Source organism: Pantherophis guttatus, chromosome 2, assembly GCF_059756535.1.
Source record: "Pantherophis guttatus breed Tessera chromosome 2, ASM5975653v1, whole genome shotgun sequence".
In the NCBI taxonomy this organism is placed as follows: Eukaryota; Metazoa; Chordata; class Lepidosauria; order Squamata; family Colubridae; genus Pantherophis; species Pantherophis guttatus.
In genome coordinates, this window is record NC_142064.1 from 253244874 (window position 1) to 253265991 (window position 21118).

Below are 21118 nucleotides of genomic sequence, written 5' to 3' on the forward strand. Positions count from 1 at the left end.
TCAAGCAGTGAAGCAGAGTGAAATTTGATTAGTACAGTACTTGGATGCGAGATGACTATGAAATATTATGGCTGTAGTCTATGCTGGAATTTGGAAAGAGGAAAAATAAAATAGAAAGGAGACAGAAGCTAATTATTCCATTCTGTGGCCAAGAAAATGACAAAGACATATCCATGAAATCATCAAAACTGAACCTTGATCCGAGGGAACATTGATTTAACTTATGAACTAAAGGCTGCACTGGCATTCAGAGGAATGCAACCTGAAGAATAAATAGAGCAGGAGTCTCCAAACTTGGCAACTTTAAGACTTGGGGACTTCAACTTCCAGAGTTCCTCAGCCTGGCTGAGGAACTCTGGAAGTTGAAGTCCCCAAGTCTTAAAGTTACCAAGTTTGGAGACCCCTGAAATACAGCATCTGTATATTAATCTGGAGAACAGCAATTAAGTCCATTCACATCATGTATGAGATGATGGGGGAAAGGTAAATGTTTTGGCAAAATATATATATATATATGTCAAAAATAGATTGGGAAGAAATCCATTCTGTTGTAAGTTGCTATCAATCCTGGGAGGTCTGAAACATCTGTTGGTGATTATTTTACAGCATCTCTTGGTTATTGTCTCTGGGCATCTGTGGATTCCTTTCACAACTAAGATTCCGAAAACTCTGGAGCACAGCATGACTTCTGTACACATTCTCAGGTTCAGGAACACACGAGGCAGATTTCACACAACGGGCAACCTGCAGGAGTTTGGGAATAAGAGAGAATGAGACCAAATAGAAAACAGAAGTGAGATGGATATAGAAGAGAATATTTATGGCTGAGGGTGGAACTTTGGGAACCTTAGTGATCTCTGAACATTTCATGATGAAATGTCTACGAGAAAACAACAAAGCTCAGAGAGCACCAAAGACCCCACAGAATTGACATCATTTTAGTGGCAACTCTTCTGACTTCAGAAGAATATAAAGCAGTTGTGGTGGATCCACCCCCTTGAGCTGGGATGATGTCAATTGGGGGAGCTACAACTTGCATCTGTTAATCAAGTAACATAACCTTAGCATCTGTAATTATGTAAATATAATCATGGAGGTTCCATAGGGTTCTCTTGCCTAAAATCCACTTATATTGTCCTGGATCAGATGGTTGGTTCTCCAAGTTGAGTATTGTATTCCATACTTTAACTAACAATGGCTATCTTAAGGTTTTAGGCAAGAGCTCACCTGATCTTTTGAGCTTTTGGAACATGTGAAGATGTTTTATATAAAGTCAGCCCAGTGGTTAACCAGACTGACAGCAGTTCTCCAAAAGATCAAAGGTTGACTCAGAGAACTTCTCCCAAACTGATACATGCCCTCTATAAGAAGACAAACTCATAGCTGTAGGGATCACAATATACCATATTTTTCGGAATATAAGACACACCTTTTTCCCCCCTAAAAGAGGCTGAAAATATGGGTGCGTCTTATACTCCGAATGTAGCTTTTTCAAAGCTTTTTTTCAGCCCTAAGGAGGTGCTAACGATGCACTAGCAAGTGAAGCTATCTTCCCAGCTTTGCCTGCTCCCTCAACTCTCCACTGTGCTTTAATGAGGCGCTAGCGAGTGAAGCGATCTCCATGCTTTGCTCCAACTCTCAGCTGTTCTTTAGAAGCTTTTTTTCAGACCTAACTAGGTGCTAGCCGAGTGAATCGATCTCCCCGTGCTTTGCCTTCTTTTCTCATGGCTGATTCCTCTCAGCTGTGCCTTAGAAGCTGTTTTTTATCCCTAAGCAGGGGATAAAAAAACAGCAAACTAATGTGCTGAAGCTGACCAGACTAAGGATGCTAGCCAGATGAATACCTGGTAGGCAGATTTTTTCCCCTCTATTTTCCTCCCCAAAAACTAAACCGCGTGTTATACTCTGGTGCGTCTTATACTCCAAAAAATATGATTGTTTGGGATGTAGGGATTCCTCACCCTACAGAATTCACAAGGCTATTTGAATGATTGATCAGCAATTTGATTTGGGACATGTGTCATTCACAAACCAGGATTACCTGGTGTTATGTCCATTGCATCCCAAGATGGTGAGTCAACCCCTTTCGAGCATCCCTTGGAAGCTCTCTAAGGTTCAACTGGATTTGTTGATGCTTCTGTAAGGGTAGCTCTTTGTGCCCTTTGCCCGCTGCAAAGAGCAGGTTTTCCCATCCTTACCAAGCAGCCAAGACACATCAGGAACAGGAAAGACATTGTGACTGTCGTGCAAAGGAGGAGGATAAAAGCCCATTTTGGATATTTGTCTCCTGCAAAGTTGAGGAAAAAAGAAGGGATGAAACACAGGCACTTTGGACAGGATCTATGCTATGGTTTTGTGGAGGAAATGCCCACTTAAAAAAGGAACTAAGGTGTTTGGAAATAGATGTCTTTTATTGGCCTGCACAGCTATCATCATCATCATGTTGCTCCTTATCAAAAGAGCCCTGAAGCCACCAGGTTACAGGTTACATACCCCCTGAAACAATACACAAGAATTACAAAGGTCAATGTAAATTATAACATGTCCTTTATGAAGAGGTGAGCTTCAAAAATTTTAGCAAAGGGTTCTCTGCCCGGTTGCTGGGTGGGCGTGGCCATGGTGGGCGTGGCCTGGTCTGCCTCCTGCACCACGGCAGGGGGGGCATATTTTTTCCTCCCTGGGCTCCAGAGGCTTTCCTCGAGCCTCCAGGAGGGCGAAAATGGCCTCCCCAGGCTCCAGAGGCCCTTTGGAGGCCTGCCTTCCTGAACTTCCGGTAGGCCCGTTTTTCACCCTCCCTGAGCCTCCGTGCACACCCTGCATTTACCTGCATCCAAAACAGGCTGCGTGGGGACTCCTGGGAGGGGCAGGGCGGAGTGGGCAGGGTCAGCCAGGAGTGGGATTTGGGGGTTCTCCAAACTGCCCAGAATCATAGCTAGAGGTTCTCCGGAACCCCTTCGAACCCCCAGCAGCCCACTCCTGGAATGTATAGCTGGAATGTAATAAGAACCTGGGGTACTTCCTTGTGATATCTACTGATATCACAGTTTCTACTGATGTGATATCTACTGATATCACTGTTTCTACTGATACTTGCACCTTCTAATGTAAACAATGTCATTTATTGTGTCCTAGGCTTAGACTATTCTCACACCTGGGAAAAGACAACAAACTGGCTAGCCTGGATGTGGCTGTGGATTTTGTTGAGATAGATGGACATTCCTGTGACTTGTGTAACTCAATTGCTAGGTCTGAATGAAGTCAGATAAACTTACCACTCATCGTAGTGTTTTGCTGAGTTGTTTCAGAAGAAACCACAGTGCTGGAAAGCACTGTACTTCTGGTTATGATGGAGGTGCTACTTGTAGAAGTTGTCTCTTTTTTAGGGGTCACCGTGGTTTTGGAAGTGGTGACCAAGGCAGGAGTGACTGTGGCTTTGACATTTGTGGTTTTGATATTAGTAGCTACAGGAGACAGAGCTGAGGTTGGATTCTCAGCTCTAGTTGTCACTTTTTCTGATGTCTTAGTGGATGTGCCTGAGGTGATGGTTTGAGAAGATGAATTCATTGTGGATAAAATTGTTCTGCTAGTCATCATGACAGTTGTGGGTTCAGTCCGAGAAATTTCCAGAGAGGTAGTAGCAGCTGTTTTGAATAAAGAAATTCTGAAGTTATTTACTGTGTTTTGCATTCATCTCACTTACTTGTCATAGAAAGAAATATCTCCGAGGTTACTGGTGCCTGTTTACTAAGCTTTATAAATAAGGGGTTTTTTTTTGCAGAATTTTTATACTGGAATTTTTGACACAAGATGGCAACAGAAAATATATTTGTTCCTGAAGAGATGAAATTTAAGAGAAAGCGATAGTACAATAGAACAAGGGCTGGTTTTGAGTCATTTAGTGCAGGGATCTTCAACCCCTAGTCTGTGGCGCAGTGCCAGGACACAGCCTGTTAGAAACCGGGCCACAGAAGTGATGGGTGAGCACCAGTGGTGAAATCCAAGTTTTTATACTACCGGTTCTGTGGGTGTGGCTTGGTGGGCGTGGCAGGAGAAGGATACTGCAAAATCTCCATTCCCACCCCGCTCCAGGGGAAGGATACTATAAAATCCCCATTCCCTCCCCACTCCTAGGGGAAGGATATTGCAAAATCTCCATTTCCACCCCACTGGAGCCAGCCAGAGGTGGTATTTCCTGGTTCTCCGAACTGCTCTGTCAGAACCTGCTGGATTTCACCCCTGGTGAGAACGTGTGTGTATGCAGGCTCACACAAAGCTGAATTTGTGAAAGTGAGACATGTGAGAGCGCAAAATCATCTCCTCTCCACCCTCACTGCCACCACCACATCTACTGGTCCACCAAGCCAGAAAGGTTGGGGACTACTGATTTAGTGAATAAATACATATCAAAAAGAAGGTCTACCTAGATATAGCTTTCATTGACTTTAAGCTAGGCGTTGTGGCCTGTCAGCGGCCTGTGCAGATTGTAGCTGATTCCGACAACGAGGAGGCTGGTGTGGTGCTGCGCCAGCAGCCTGTGCAGCTGGTGCTTGAGTCAGACAGTGAGGAGGCTGGAGAAGATGTGGTGCCAGAGGCACGGATTCAGCCAGGGCCTTCAGAACCTCCAGAAGCTCCTTTAAGTGAAGAGGACAAAGAGGAGGAGCCTCTTCTCAATGCACGGGTGCGCAGAGCTGCCAAAAGGCAGGAGTGGTTCCTCAGGAGGAGGTCTCCTCGAGAGTAAGGCTTGGGGCTAATTGGCCACTCCCTTAGCCTATTTAAGGAGGAACGCCGATTGCAGCAAGCTGTAGGGAACAACTTTAGTTCACTCTCCTTCTCATCTGGATTCTCTGCAAAATTGCTTCCGGGCTTTCTGCCAACCCTAGTAAGACTGTGATTACCTTATCTTAGAATTCTTGTAGGCTGTTAAGACAGTTTATTAACAGCCTTTGGTTGAAAAAGACTGAGTTATTTGAGTAAAATAAGCTTTGTATAGATTTTGTGTGTGCTGCGTTCTTTGGGGTCCATAGCTGGGGCAGAACACTAGCTATCCCCACCCCCTGGATCATGGGCTACCAGGCTGTGCCCTATTTGCAACTGGGCCACGTGAGTGGTGGGCCGGCACACATGTGCATGCATGTAGTTGCTCACAGGGCCTGGTTCCCCCTCCCCCCTCTCCCCCTCCCCAAAGCCAGGCTCCCAAGCCACAAAGGTTGGGGACCACTGTTTTAAGCAACCTTTGACAATATCTTCAGGGAAAAAAAACTATTGAAAAAGTTACAGAGGCAGGTGTGGTGACCAGGAACCACATACGGTCACTGATACGGTGCATTAAAAAGCAAATTTGAACTCTTATTTATTATTATGCTGACTTTATTATTGTTACAAATAACTCAAGGGGGCGAAAATATTTAATGTTCCTTCCGCCTCCAATTTTCCCCACAACACCAACACGAGTGGTGTTGGACTGAGAAAGAGTGACTGGCCCAAAGTCACTCAGCTGGCTTTCATGCAGGACTAGAACTCACTGAGTCCTGGTTTCTAGCACGGTGTCTTATATGAATGTAAAGGTAAACAAAATCAAGATTTTGTTTTTCATTGTTACTTTGTGGAGTGTGACACAAAAATCAAGTGGAGGGGGGAAAAAATAGCACAACCCTACCATCAGAAAATGAATGTAGATTCCAGAGATACGATTTTGGAAGTGTCATGGATTGAGAGTGATGGATTACTTCTCTTTTTCTATTGTAGCATTTTAACTTAGTCTAGTTTTTAAAACTTGGGCATGTTGTGAGAATGGCTGATGGTCGGATTCCGAAAGATCTCCTGTATGGAGAATTAGTGCAGGGAAAGCGCCTCAGAGGGAGACCACAGCTGTGATATAAGCAGTGGTGGGTTCCTCCTGGTTCGGTCCGGTTCGGCCGAGCCAGTAGCGGTGACGATATGACGTCACCGAACGAATTCTCCCCCCCGCCCTCCCACCCCCACCCCCCCACATTATTCTTACCTTTTATTTGGTCCCACCCCCAATCTATTGCTGCCTCCTGAGTCCCAGCTGATGACTAGAGGGAAAAAAACTGTTTAAATTCTTGCTGCGGGGTTTCAAAGGGCCATCCTACAGCTGATCAGTATTAAAAGCAAACAAATGAGTTGGGTCGTAAGTGCGAGGACTGGTCGTAAGTGCGAGGACCTTCCAGAAACGACACTGACCATCTAGCCACGCCCACCTAGTCACATGACCTCCAAGCCACACCCACAAAATAAGCCACACCCACAGAACCGGTAGTAAAAAATTTAGAACCCACCCCTGGATATAAGGATATCTGCAAGAGGGACCTAAAGGCCCTGGGAATGGACATTAACACCTGGGAAACCTTCACCTCCGATCGTTCAGCTAGGAGGCTTGTTGCAATATTTTCAGGATCAGACTCAATAAAGATAATAGGAGTTAGAGCTTTAAATATATTTCTTTTTAATTATGATAGGCATTCTATATTCACTGAATATTCAAGGTAGAAGCAGTGAGAATGGTGAGGGTGGCTCCTTATATATACAAGGGGTGGAGCTAGGAATGGGAGTGGTAAGTTATGAATACATTAAAGTCCAAAGAATAAGTTAACCTCTGATGTTCCATATATACATTATTTACACATTGGAGAATAAGGCATTTACATCTGACAAATCCCCCTCTAAATGCCGGTTCGTTACACAACACCAATTACATTCTGATTCAGGACAATATAATACATATAATTTAGAAGTTAAATATTTGTGTTGTTTAGAAGGTAAGGGTTTTGTTAATATATCAGCTAATTGTTCAGAAGTATCGCAATGTATTGCTTTAATGAATCCGTCTTGGGACAGTTGTCTCACATGCTTAAACTTTATATCAATATGCCTGGACCTTTGTCCAATTGCATCGGATCTGGATATTTCAATGGCCGCTTTATTGTCTTCATGCATAATAAATGGTAAAGTGGGTTTCTTCCAAATATCAGTGATCAGATCATTGAACCATACAAGGTTATTTGCAGCCTTGGACAAACAAACATATTCCGCTTCTGTAGTAGAAGTGGCTACTAGTTCTTGTTTACCAGTATACCAGTAAACTGGACAATCATTCAATAGAAAAACATAACCAGAAGTACTCTTTCTGCATGATGTATCACCAGCCCAATCTGCATCAGCATAACAAGTAATTTTTGGTTCTCTGTCATTATTGGGTTCCAACATTAAACAAAAATCTAATGTACCCTTCAGATATCTTAGAATTCTTTTGACAGCTTCCCAATGATACAAGGTTGGTTTACTAACATATCTTGACAATAGATTGAGAGGTAATGCAATATCTGGCCTAGTCCAATTAGATATATAGAGGAGTGAACCTATAACTGATCTGTAAAATGTGTTGTCTTTAAACTCAGGGGAAGATTCATCAGTGTTTCTAAGAAAATCAGTTTGCATAGGGGTGTCACAGGTTTTGGCATTATTTAAGTTACATTTGTTTAGGAGTTCGATGATTTTATCTTTCTGTGTAAGTTTGAATCCCCTTTTAGTTTTGTTAATTTGCACACCAAGGTATTTATTCACTTTACCCAGGGATTTCAGTGAGAAGTGTTCATTTAACTTATTTACAAAGATTTCCCTGCTCTCTTTATGCTTTCCAATGTATAAAATATCGTCCACGTAAATTAATACAAATTCAATATGATCATTACTCTTTTTTACAAAGAAACAGTTATCGGCAGTGGTGGCGTTGAAATCCATGGTCTTAAGTACTTTTACCAAGCAATCGTACCATCTTTTGCCGGATTGCTTTAATCCGTACAGACTCTTATTTAATAACCAAATTTCGTTCTTATTAGTGTATTGACTGTGTGGTGCTCTTACATATATTTCCTTATCTAATTTTGCATGTAAGTATGCGGTCTGTATGTCATATTGGAATACGTCCAGATTGAGTGCAGATGCTACTACAAGGGCTGTTTTGACACTCTCTGTTCTCACTGTGGGTGAATATGTATCAGTATAGTCTTCTGGATATTTTTGTGCATAGCCTTGTGCAACTAGTCTAGCCTTGTATAAGGTATTGCCTCCTTCTAAGTTCTTAATTTTATAAATCCACCTGGTACCTATAATTGTTTTATCCTTAGGTGCGATCGCAGGTGTGAATACATTCAATCCTTGTAAACTTTCCATCTCTTTTTCCATAGCTAGTTCCCATTTTTCTCTTTCTTCATGTGGAAGTTTCAATACTTCTTCATATGTATTAGGTGTTATTTGTTCTCCATTCATATGCATTATGTAATCTTTGTATTTATTTGGTATTTGGTTTCTATTGTTTCTAATAGTTCTTTCAGGCTTGCTATGGTTATCATGCAAATATCTAGCTTCCTTTTTTGTTAATGTGTCTGTCTTTATTTTATGCTGACTATTAGTCCAAGTTTTGGTTTTGTTCTTACTTTTGTTAATATTTTGATTTTCTGTTGTTCCTTCCTCGCAAGATATCGTATCTTTACATTTATTAGGAAATATTTCATTAAGGTGCAATTTTGACCAATTGGCCTGTTCATGGAACACAGCTGTTCTGGATACTATAAATTTGTTATTACCATCAATGAATCTGTACCCTTTGGTTCCAGTTTCGTATCCCATGAATCTTAATCTCCTGGATACGTTTTCTCCCTTTCTCCTCAATTGTTTAGGTATGTGTACGTCTGCAGTGACTCCAAATATGTGCATGTGTGATAATTTGGGTTTTCTATTGTACATCACCTCATATGGTGTCTTATTCACAATACTGGACCAGGTTCTATTTTGAGTGTAATTTGAATAATGTAATGCCTCTGACCAAAATTGTTTGCCTAAACCAGCATCCTCTAATGTGCACCTAATCATGGTTTGTAGTGTGGAATTTTTCCTCTCTGCAACTCCATTTTGAAATGCAGAAAAAGGATTGGACGTGAAATGTAATATTCCTCTATCCTTTAACCATTGGGAGAATTCTTTAGACATGAACTCACATCCCCTATCAGTCATAATTTGCTTTATTCTGATATTATGTTGTGTTTCTATACGTTTGTAGAATTCCTTAAATTTCTGAAATGTTTCATCCTTGTGCTTTAATGTGTAAACAAAACCATATCGGCTGTAGTCATCCACTATTGTTAGGAAGTAACGTTTTCTATAGGTAATTGAGGGACTTAATGGACCAACTAAGTCCATATGTACCAAATCAAAAATATTGTTAGTTGATCTGTTAGATTTTTTTGGTCTGGGACTGGTTTTTAGTTTGGTGGATTTACATACTGAGCATTCCAAATAATTTTCACAATTTTTTATTTTGACACCTTCTGCGTGTTCAGTCATTTTTTGTACTACAGGAAAGCTTGCATGTCCTAACTTCCTGTGTAAGATGTGAGCACACTCATCATGAATTGGTTTACCTATTTTTGGTTTCTTTTCCTTGTATGTATTTTTGTGATCATGAGTTATTCTACACTCATCATTGTCACTGTTACTGACATTTTCATCATCTGCTTCAATACAATCTTCCATATTTGAATCAATGTTATGTAAACATCTTTCTTTAGTTATCAGATAGGGTAGACCTCCTTTTATCATTACAGTACCTACATTTGTTTTGTTCTTTTCTATAGTTGCTTTCCCCTTTGAGAAAACTATATTGATATCAGATTCTCTGCTTAATTTTATGGCACTTAGTATGTTGTGAGGTATTTCTGGGATTAATAATACCCCCTCTATTTTCCCTAGACCAGGCAAGGTCACATTTCCTTTGCCTAGTACTTGAACCTTTTCTTGATTAGCTACCTTTATCACAAACTTATCTTCTATAAATGAAGATAATATACTTTTGTTGTTGGTGGTGTGATTTGTTGCACCAGAATCAATAAGCCAATTGTTATTCTCATCCTGCTGTGTTCTGGTGCTGTCTTGTTTATTTAGCCCATTCAGCGACCCAGATTTCCTCTCTTTTGAATTTTCTCTACCCCCTCTACCTTCTTTGTAATTTGGTGGACTTCTATATTTGTGTCTATCTGTGGAAGATTGTCTGTAATTATATTTGCTCTTATATTCTGGCCTATGTCTCTCTCTTGAGACTTTGGGGCAGTCTCTTCTACTATGTTCCCTGGATCCACAATTGTAGCATCTAAAGGCCTCATTATGTTTATCTTGAAAGACTACTTTCCTAAAAGGTTTGTGGTCTGTTTGGTTACTGGATCGATTTTTTCTTGAATTGTCTTCTGCTATCAATTTGTTAGATAGGCTTTCTATGGATAAATATCCCAAATTAATGGTATCTAAGTGTGACATAAAGCTATCCCATGATGGATCAAGTGAATTGATAATAACACTTTTCATTGTTTGATCTGAAATCACTTCCCCCCTCAATTGTAGCTCAGCTCTTATTTTGTTTAGATTTATCAAATGCTCACTTATAGAAACCCCTGGTTTTACTCTAGAGGAAAAGAAATCCTTAGACATTCTTGTGGTTGTAGCTACGCTATCGCTGTGAAATAGATTAAACATGCATTGAATTATTTCTGATACTGTTAGGTTTGGTTTGATGCTATGATACATTGCAGGAGACACGCTAGATATTATTATGAAAAATGCTCTATGATGTAAACAATCTATTTTTAAGGTCCAAGGTCTTCTTGGAGGGCTAGTTATAAAGAATAGTAAATTTTCTTTCATGAAAATAACCTGAAGCTGTTGATACCACTCTTGTAAATTAATGCCATCAATTCTAAGTTTTGGGAAGTCACTGGGTAAGTTACCTACATTATTCTGTCCATTACTTACAACCTGGGGCAGTCCGTGATCTCTCAAGTGCAGGAAATTACAGAACGGCATTGGGATGCTTGCAATGAGTCTGCGCGGTTCTCTGGCCAGTTCAAGTCCTTCTGGGTCGTCTACGTAGTTTCGCACATGCGCGTTGCTCATTTCTTCTTTGGTGGCGTCGTGGAAGGTTCTCTCCCTTTCAGCTCTCTCGATCCGCTCCTCCTCAGATGAGTCGGTCTCTGGCTCGGTTTTTGGGGTTCTGGTGGTGGCGACGGTTCTTTTCTTCTTTTTGTGTGCGTTGGCATTCGATCTTGTCTGTGGTGTAGGGCGAAATCGGCATGGCTCTCTGGGCTCGGGCGTCGTCGCTTTCGAAGTCAGGATGGGAGCGTGCAGGTCTTGAGTCGCCGGTTTGATTTCTTGCTTCTTCGTAGATGTCTTGGTAATTTTCAGTCTTGGCCCAAAAGCAGCAAAAAGCGTTTTCATTGCTGATTTTACTTGAGATTTTGTTAAATCGTCTTCATTTTCTGATTTTGAATCATCTGAAGAGTTTGAGACTTCTTTCTCACTTTCTTCGTCTGATAGTGTTTTTCGCGCCAGAAATTTTGAACTGAGCGTTTTGATTGGCTCTGCTCCATTCTCTTTTGAAGTTCGTTGAAACCAAGATGGCTGCCATTCAAAATTTCACGCGGGATCACATCTTTTCTTTTTAACAACTATTTTCTCAGTAGTCATCTCACTTACGGTTTTTTGATCTTTGGGTTTTTCTTTAATGACGTTTTTCTCTCTCGCTGCTCCGCTGTTCTTCAGCATCTCCTGGAGGTCCGCGATGAGATTTTCATCATTCTTTTGGCTTTTTAGTATCTTTAATATCTCTGACCTGAGTTCGTTATTTTCTATTTCGATTTCTTTCTGGTCATTATTTTCACTCATTAGTTCTTCTTCTTCAGTGGTGTATTCTTCGGATTCTCTCGAAATCGCATTGGTGGATTCGTTGGTCATCTCTTGATCAGTTTCTATTTCTTTGCTGTAGGCCCTGGTGTTGGGCCTATCTTTCTTGGACATTTTTAATTACTTATTGAGTCAATTAACCATCCTCTGCTACCAGCTTGTTGCAATATTTTCAGGATCAGACTCAATAAAGATAATAGGAGTTAGAGCTTTAAATATATTTCTTTTTAATTATGATAGGCATTCTATATTCACTGAATATTCAAGGTAGAAGCAGTGAGAATGGTGAGGGTGGCTCCTTATATATACAAGGGGTGGAGCTAGGAATGGGAGTGGTAAGTTATGAATACATTAAAGTCCAAAGAATAAGTTAACCTCTGATGTTCCATATATACATTATTTACACATTGGAGAATAAGGCATTTACATCTGACAAGGCTAAAGACGCAGCATGGCCTTCTCCAATTCGAAGAGACACTTGTTCGGCAGGCTGAGGCAAAGAGGCAGTCCCGGAACCATCTGGGGTTGGGCAGGGGACAGAATGTATCTGCCCTCAGTGTGGAAGGGATTGCCACTCTCGAATTGGCCTTTTTAGTCACACCAGATGTTGTTTTAGGAACTCTTTCTAGAGCACGATACCGTAGTCTTTTGAGACTGAAGGTTGCCAATGGAATGGCAAAGGAAGTTTTTAAAACAATATGTGATACTATTGCTTCAAAAAGTGATTGATAAGCAATAGGAGCATTAGGAAGGTGGAAAAATAAATGAAGATGTTGATGAGTTAAAGCTTTTGCTTCCTTCAAAATAGAAAAGATAGAATTCAAATACTATGTATTTATAATGCAATCCATTTTAAAATGTTTTTTAATCAATTGCTTAGCAATGCCTTTTTCCAGGAGACATCGCTGTGCTTGAACGTAATCTTCTCCGAGATAAAGATTTTAAATAAGTGTTGGCTAAACATTTTGAAAAAACCTGATCATCAGGATAACTATATTCATACTATGGGCACTGCCAATAACATCAGACTGAATACCAAACAAGGCAGGATATTAGAATGCCAAGAGAATCTGCAATTTATTTCTTTATTACATTTGTTTGCTACCCATCTTGCCGTAGTCTGTTCATAAAAGGGATGTTTTCTCAGACACGGTCCCCTTTCCGTAATTTGAATTGTGTAAAAAAGAAGTAATAGTAAAAGAAGCTACAGCGTTCTTACCTGTTGCCGAAGTAGATTTTGGAGATGCAGGCTCAGAGGTTGATGGAGGAGGAGTTGAAGAGCTCTCAGAAGAAGGTTTCTTGGAGGTTTTTGGAGGAAGAGTAGTAGAGGGATCTGGAGGTACAGTTCCTGCGGTTGATGTAGAGGCACTTGAAGGGGCCTCTGAAGGTACACTTGATGGACTTTCAGAAGATTGAGTCCCTGAGGTTGATGTTGGAGCACTTGATGGAGCCTCTGAAGGTGCACTTGATGGGCTTTCAGAAGATAGAGTCTCTGAGGTGGTTGGAAGAGGACTGGAAGAGGACTCTGTAGATGACGTCTCTGAGGTTTCTGGGGGTGAAGTTTCTGTGGTATCAGGTGATGCAGATGAGGTTTCTGGGGAGGAAATTACTATCTCTTTAGAAAGAGGTTGAAAAATTATAGCAATAATAGGGCATCATTAGCAGACATGAAGAATGAGAAGCAGACTATCACGGATAAAAATCTACATATCTGGTCACTAAGAGTCAATAGTGATTTCATGGTGCAGAACAGGGGTGGGTTCTATTTATCTTTACTACCGGTTCGCAGCGGGGCTGTGTGCGAAGAGGTTGTAGAAAAAATGCTTTTAAAAGGGGAAAAAAAGCCTCTGATGATTGCACGGTTCAGCTGGGCATGGGTGGGGGGGGGGGCAGGGATTTTTGCTACCGGTTCTCTGAACCACCTGCTGCCATCGCTACCGGAGCAGGCAATCTGGTCCAAACCGGGAGCATTTCACCCCTGTGGTAAGGGTCTAAGACAGGCCTGTCAAACTGGGCCAAAATGGGCATCACATGCAGGCCACACCCACCCTGTCTCCACAAAGGCAAAAAAAATGTCATGATATGTCATGTGACGTAATCGAGTTTGACACCCGTGGTCTAAGACAACTTTCTGCGGCCAACTCATCATGGCCAACTCACCACAACTAACAGGACGATTCAACGGTGCATTAATCATTTCATTCAGTTACTTTTATTATTGGTGACCATATTTTTCATTGAAATTATTATAACTCTTTGTTTTTTCTGGATTGACTTTATTTTATTATTATTGGCCATGGTTCCATCAAAATTAATTTAACTTTTGTGGCTGCTGAATTGTCCTGTATTGAGGCGAGATGGCTATGGGAAGTTATCTTGTGGTGAGTTGACCATGGTGAATTGGCCACGGCAAGTTGGCCATGGTGAGTTGGTTGTGGCAAGTTGGCCACATTGAGTTGGTCATGGCAAGTTGGCCACATTGAGTTGGCTGTGGTGAGTTGTCCCATTCCAATACAGTAAAGGGAGCCCTCATATCTGGGAGTTTTGTTCCTTTCTGCAGCTTGACTGGAGATTCTTCTTCCCATTGGTGCTTGGGATAAAGCAGTGTTACAAGAGACTCTACAGAGTTTGCATTCTCTCTGGTTCCCAATATAATCATTAAAATAAAGGAAACTGATTCTGGACTATGTTGAATCAAGAGCCAAACAAGAGGAAGAATCTGATACCGTGTAAAATCACTCTTGTGTTAATATTCATAAAAGTTATTACTGTTCCTAAAACAATCAGATTTCTGCATGTGGATACATACCTTCAACACTATTTCTGTACGTGTGTGTGTGTGTGTGTGTGTGTGTGTGTGTGTGAGTGAGTGAGTGTGTATGTGCCTGCAACATATAAAAGACTGCCATGGTCTTAAAACTGTATTCTATTGACTATTGAGCCATGGCTATTGAGCCCCAGTGGCACAGTGGTTAGAGTGCAGTACTGCAGGCTACTTCTACTGACTGCCGGCTGCCTGCAATTTGCCAGTTCAAATCTCACCAGGATCAAGGTTGACTCAGTCTTCCATCCTTCTGAGGTGGATAAAATGAGGACCCAAATTGTTGGGGACAGTATGCTGACTCTGTAAACCGCTTAGAGAGGGCTGTAAAGCATTGTGAAGTGGTATATAAATCTAAGTGCTATTGCTACTGCTATTGCAAAATATCTTCTTTGAGATGGCTTCATTATTGGGACTTTTGGTAGACATGGCCATTTGAGCACCAGTTTCAGCAAAACTTGGAGATCCAGGTTTTTTGGGGCTGAGCTATTTTCCTTTTTTTTTTTTTTAAACCAAGGAACTTTTCTGAAATAGGGAAAGTCTGGCAAATCAACCCCCTGGATCCTCCGGATAGCTGTAGCTTGTGCAAAGTGCTAAGAAGCTTCCAGGTGAGTCCAGCTAGGAGGTGGGACAAGTATTCCATGTTCCCTTGGAAAAATCAGCTGTTTCTTTACTTAAATAGGACAATAAAGTTTCCCTGCTAGTTCTTAAATTGCCTACTTATCTTGGAGTTGTAAAACAGGCTTTTGGGGGGCTGCCATTACTTTTTTTTCCTTTTGTTGAACTGCATTATTTTGAAGCTTCATTAAAATAGGAGGAGAGGGGAGTGAGGAGAGGAGAGTCATGCCAGCAAAGAAAGTTGGTTGTTTTTTTCTCTTCCTTTTCAAATTTATAGGAAACTTGTGGCTTTAAACATTTTTTGTGAACTTGTTTTCTTCTTAAAATTTTTGCTTATCTCTTTGGATTTATATATTGTGACTTTGTGAGAGAATCTCCTGTTCCAATTATTTACCAGCTTACATCTTGTAGTCATTTCTATAATTTAACAACTATCCTAAAAATTAATATTTTTTATAAAACAATACCAAAAACCAAGGGTTTTTGGCTCCCTCATGTGGTAAAATAATGAATCCAAGCAAAAGGTATATTTCCTAACACTAAATTCAGTACTGTAGTCTTTGTTTCCCTCTCGTGCTAAAGGTCAAATCTGATTCAAACAACCAATTTAGCAGAGTAGTTTCCTCTTGTAGTTACCACAATATTTAAATCAATTGTACACAGCAAGGCAATAGTTCGTTAGATGTTAATTCCTGACCAACCAATTCTTTTTTTGTTTGGAAACTTCTAATTGCACTGCATGAGAGCTATGTTGGAATACTATTTAGCCAAAACAATTCAAGCTATAAAGACAAAAGTGGGAAATATACCCTAGGTAAGGTACTCCATGAGGAGATGCATCAAATTGCAGGAGATGTCAAACTGGTAAATGATAAAGTGGACTTTTTAGAACACAATGGACAACAGGGACATATAATACAAAGGTGATCTAAACAATATTGCCTTGATGGAACTACACAAGAAAGAATTACATCTAAGGTTCCAAGCCATCCCTGTGGCTGTTGGGAAAGACAAAGGAGAAAGACGATTCAAGTTTTGGTGTAATTAAAAAGTTGTGAGGGGAAAAAAATGGACTTGGAAGTGGACAAACTATATAGAATAAACTCCCATTATCTCACAATTAGAATAATCTTGAGCGGTGTGCTAATCAACTTTTTAAGGAAACAAACAAGAGACAAATCCTGCACTGCCATTTTAATATCAAACTGAAGATTGACAATGGGAATATAATACTTTAAAAGAAATTCCTGTCAGAATCTTGAGGAAAAGAAAAGCATATACCTTCTTGACAGACATTCTGAAAAAGAGAAAGATCCCATTCTGTTGGGATAAATTGAAGGGGACGATCCTCATGTACCAAGAATGAAGGTTCACAGTAAATTCTATAGAAAAAGTGAATGACTTTTTGCTCAAACACTGACTTTGGATGGGATACAAGAAATGATGGAAACAGAAAATAAATCAGATCAAATTCAGCTACCTGACTGAGAAAAACAAGAAGAGACTGAAGGAGCAAACAGCACGACACTTTGACAACACAATTTTCATAAAAATGGAATAAAAATATTTAACATGGAATATTAATGGGGCCAATGCCCCATCAAAATGGAAGATGATATTCCATTATTTGAGGAAATTAAATACAAATATAATTAGCTTACATATTAAAATGAAGGACAGAAATATGTGAGTAATAAAAGACTAGGAGAAGAATTCATTTCAGCTCAGCCTAAAAAAGATAAATGGAGTTGTATTACATGCAAAACCATAGCTCAAATCTAAATTATTAATATCAGATTAATATGATAGGTTTGTAGCAATAGAATTGGAGCTGAATGGGATAAAAGCAATACTAGTTGAAATTTATGTACCAAATGAACGTGAAGTGAAATTCTTTAAATACTTAACTGTTCAGGTGTCACACCTTTCATATGAAAATTGGTGTCTATTGGATAATCAAAATGGAGCAATCTCTCTAGCTTTTGATAGAAGATCAATTAAAGGGATAAAATCCTCTCAAGGCAAAATACCTGAAAGCCTTTGTTGGACAACTGAATGTTGGTTGATTCTTGGAGGCATGGGATGAATTGCAATTATCTTTGTTGGATAGGATTTTTATAACCAGAATGAATGTTTTACCAAAAAATGTTGTTTTTATTTTAGATACTACTGATATTGTTGACTTCTCTTGCATTCAAACCATAACAAAAGGATATTTCTAAATTTATATGCCAGGTTCCAAAATAAAAGACTCCAAACCTTGATGACATTATATGGCAAGGGGGGGGGACAAGGAATTAACTATAAATTGTTGTACGATACTTAAAAAAGAGGAAGGGTGAGTTTAATTCTAGATGAAAGAATGGGTGACTATAAAAATTCAGAGGGCCATGAACTGAGATTTGGATGGCATACCTATTTATGGTATGATAAGATTAAAATGAATGCAGACTTTAAGAGTCACATGCCATCTTAATAATTTGGAACAAATATGGTATAAAACAAGACTGCCTTCTAAAATACTTCTTTGGGTGTCACCCCAGAAGGCTTTAGAAAGGAAATGACAGTAAACCACATTGATGGATTTACGGTTAAATAATAGCTTTTACTCAAGGTGAACCTAATCTCAAGCCAAAAGAAGGTTTGGAGTCAGAAGGTTTGTCACTGGCTTTCATACTTACAACGGAAAGAAAGATTTAATTTAAATGAGAAAAGTCATGATTTTGAATCTGTTAAAAATGAATTTGAAACTCTATTGTGTGCTAATAAACCTTGTAGCCAAGGTTTGTAAAAGGTTGCTGAAGTTGAATCTGGAAAATCAATATATATTAAATATTGTATGATTCAATGAGCAAAAAAACTAGTTGTAATATAATGCTTGAGCAACGGGAAAATATTTTTATTTATTAAATTTATAGTTTGCCCATCTCATTATCAAGCGACACTGAGCAGATTACAATCTCATAAATACCAGTATAAAACAAAAGCTTAAAAACGTTAAAACATTGGATGTGGAAAGTTAAAACATTAAAATATGTGGATTTAATTCAAACATTAAAACACGTGTAAATATGTGGATTTTTATAAAATAATGTATCATTGGTATTTAATACTTGATAAATTGTCAAAGATATATAAAGACATTTCAAGTGTCTATTGGAAGTGCAAATGTAAAGAAGGATTTTTTAAAAAAAATCAAGGATAAAAGTAAAGAAAGACTGGGCCCAGATTTATCTTTTAATCTAGATGATCCTCAAACAAACATACAATGAAATCAGAAATGTTTTTTTTAAGATTATTTGATAAAGATCTTGAAAAAAAAAGTTACAACTTTGTTACTATATATGCTGACCACAGTGAGAACTTTATAAAAATGTGTCAACTTCCACAATAGACGAATGGATAGAAAAAAACATGATGGAACTGGCAGAGATGGCGAAATTAACTATTTTAATTAGGGGAAAAAGACTGTAGCTAGCTTTGCTTCCACTTGGAAACTGTTTCTGGACGTCCTGATTAAAAGAGATGGGGGGAAAAATGAAACTTTGGGTTTTGATGATTAAAATAGGTTGCTACCCTGTTTTCTCCAAAATAAGATAATAAACCCAATTGGGCTTTTGAACACATGGCAATAAGGCCAAGCGCTTATTTCAGGGTTCAAAAAAATATAAGACAGGGTCTTATTTTCAGGGAAACACAGTATTATAGAAATCGCTAGTATTCATTAACTATACAGAAGTAAAAAGTTGAGATTATAAATTTACTATGTAATTTACTGCATCGAAAAAAGTTGGAAGTCACTGCTTTGCTTTGCTTTCCCCTCACATCGCTCCTTTTCCTTTATCTATTTTTCCCATTGTCTTTACTTTTATTTTCATTTTATATTAAGAAAAAAATAATAAAAATGATATATACACTGCTCAAAAAAATAAAGGGAACACAAGCAGAAGACATCCGAGATCTGAATGAATGAAATAGCCTTATTAAATACTTTGTTCGTTACATACAGTAGTTTTGTGTTCCCTTTAATTATTTGAGCAGTGTATAAACTACTGTATGTAAAGAACAAAGTATTTAATAAGGCTATTTCATTCATTCAGATCTCGGATGTCTTCTGCTTGTGTTCCCTTTATTTTTTTGACCAGTATATATACATTAAAAGGCAATGTACTATGGTCTGATCTTTTCTGATAGAAGTTGAATCTTTCCAGAACTGCCAAATCAGTGCAAGTGGTCTTTGTTTAACAACTATTCTATTAAGCATTCAGAGTTGCAATGGCAATAAAAAAAAGTTACAATAGCAGTAGCATTTAGACTTATATACTGCTTCATAGTACTTTACTGCCCTCTCTAAGCAGTTTACAGAGTCAGCATATTGCCCCCAACAATCTGGGCAACCGACCTTGGAAGGTTGGAAGACTGAGTCAACCTTGAGAGGGTCAGAATTGAACTCCTGGCAGTCAGCAGAATTAGCTTCACACTTATAACTATCGCTGCATCCCAGCAGTTACATAATTGAGATTCCCAACTGGCAGGTATTCATGACCACAACTGGTGCACTTCACCACTAGCTTTTGACAAGCAGAGTCAACAGAGAAGCCATAAGTTTAGTCATGGGATGTCTCGCTTAACAAGCAGAGGTCACGCATTTAACTACCACGAGGAAGTGATGTAAATTCACCACAGTCCCATGTTGTCTCGCTTAATGGCCATGTTGCTTAGCAATGGCATTGCCAACCTCAAATGTGGTTGTTAAGAGAGGGCTGCCTATATTTGTATCAAGAGAAATCATGCTAGAAGCAGTTATATGAAAGCAGAACAATATTCAGCTTTATATTTCCCCCTTCCCAGTTATAGTATGATCTAACTACTTCTCCTGTAGTCCTTCAAGTTATTTACCATGGCATCCAAAACTGATCTACAAATGATTCCCAAATTCCACTTGACCCATCCTACTTGAATACAATCTGGAAATGGATCCACAAAACATGAAAAATCTTACCTTGTGTCCTCACATGAGTATTCAGAGCAAGCATAATCCACAATGCAACCAGGAAGTGCCTTTGTATTCTACCCATTGTGGCTTGAGTTGAATGTCTAATGCACTGAAAACATCCATCTCCCTTTTATAGCTTCCGAAAGACTTGAAAAAGGGCTTATTTCGAACTCATAAATGTCATTTTGAAGCTATAATATCTTGTTTGGAAGGGAAGGTGTGGCTCACTTGACCTAAGTCATATTATGTGCAAAATGGAATGCAGGGGTGGGGGCAGATCTGGGAAATGCATGGCATTAGCGATCTGCTTCCTGACAAGTTACATTATTATTTTTAGATATGTTTGCTTTGGTAATTAATTGAAAGAAGGCTGGCGAATTTCGTGAGCAACACATGACAAAGAACGGGCTCTTACCAATGTTGGTTTGTGTATCATGGCAAACAATGAGGTTGGCTGTAAATCAGGATGAATTGTATTAGAAAATGGGTGGAGAAATATGCCAGATATACCGTAATGGATTTGAGTAGCCTTTGAATGAAAAGACGTTCCTAGTGGACCGAATCCTGCCTTGCCATGACAGCTTTTTGTTTATGCAACAAGGATCATGAGTATGAATCATGACAAATGTGAGTATGTTTTATAAATAAAAACGTGAAGGAAGCCAGTATGATTAAATGGTGAGAAGCCCTGAAACAAACATTTGTGGCATCGATTGACTTCATTCATTTATTGATGTATTGATTTGTGGCATTCATTGATTGGGCACAAATTGACTTACTCTTCACTTGTGGTGGATGGAGGTGGAACATTCTCCAACCTGGTAGAAGACTTCCAAGAGCCCTCCCAACTCTGTCATTCTGTTAAATAGTGGACCACAGTGGCTACTTCACCATCTAGAACAGAGGTAGGGAATGATGGCCCCTTTACAACTTGT

General features: G+C 39.4%; 1 protein-coding gene across 1 annotated transcript; it reads right to left on the bottom strand.

The window, feature by feature from the left end:
* Positions 1-396: 396 nt before the first annotated feature.
* LOC117668071 (uncharacterized) lies at positions 397-20270 on the bottom strand. The gene is made up of 5 exons (XM_034421767.3): positions 20190-20270; positions 12968-13342; positions 3273-3641; positions 2199-2287; positions 397-744 (listed from the first exon to the last, which is right to left on the bottom strand). The coding sequence occupies exons 1-5, from the start codon at positions 20263-20265 to the stop codon at positions 601-603; spliced, it is 1053 nt and encodes a 350-aa protein (XP_034277658.2). The 5' UTR covers positions 20266-20270; the 3' UTR covers positions 397-600.
* Positions 20271-21118: the final 848 nt, after the last annotated feature.

Bases quoted from the DNA above. Each gene is read 5' to 3' on its own strand.
- LOC117668071 (XM_034421767.3), bottom strand. From the start codon at position 20,265: ATGGGTAGAATACAAAGGCACTTCCTGGTTGCATTGTGGATTATGCTT. The intron at 13,343-20,189 runs GTAAGATTTTTC...TTTCCTCCCCAG, and splicing joins TACTCATGTGAGGACACAAG to AAACCTCATCTGCATCACCT. The intron at 745-2,198 runs GTAAGGATGGGA...AAACTCCTGCAG, and splicing joins TGATGTGTCTTGGCTGCTTG to GTTGCCCGTTGTGTGAAATC.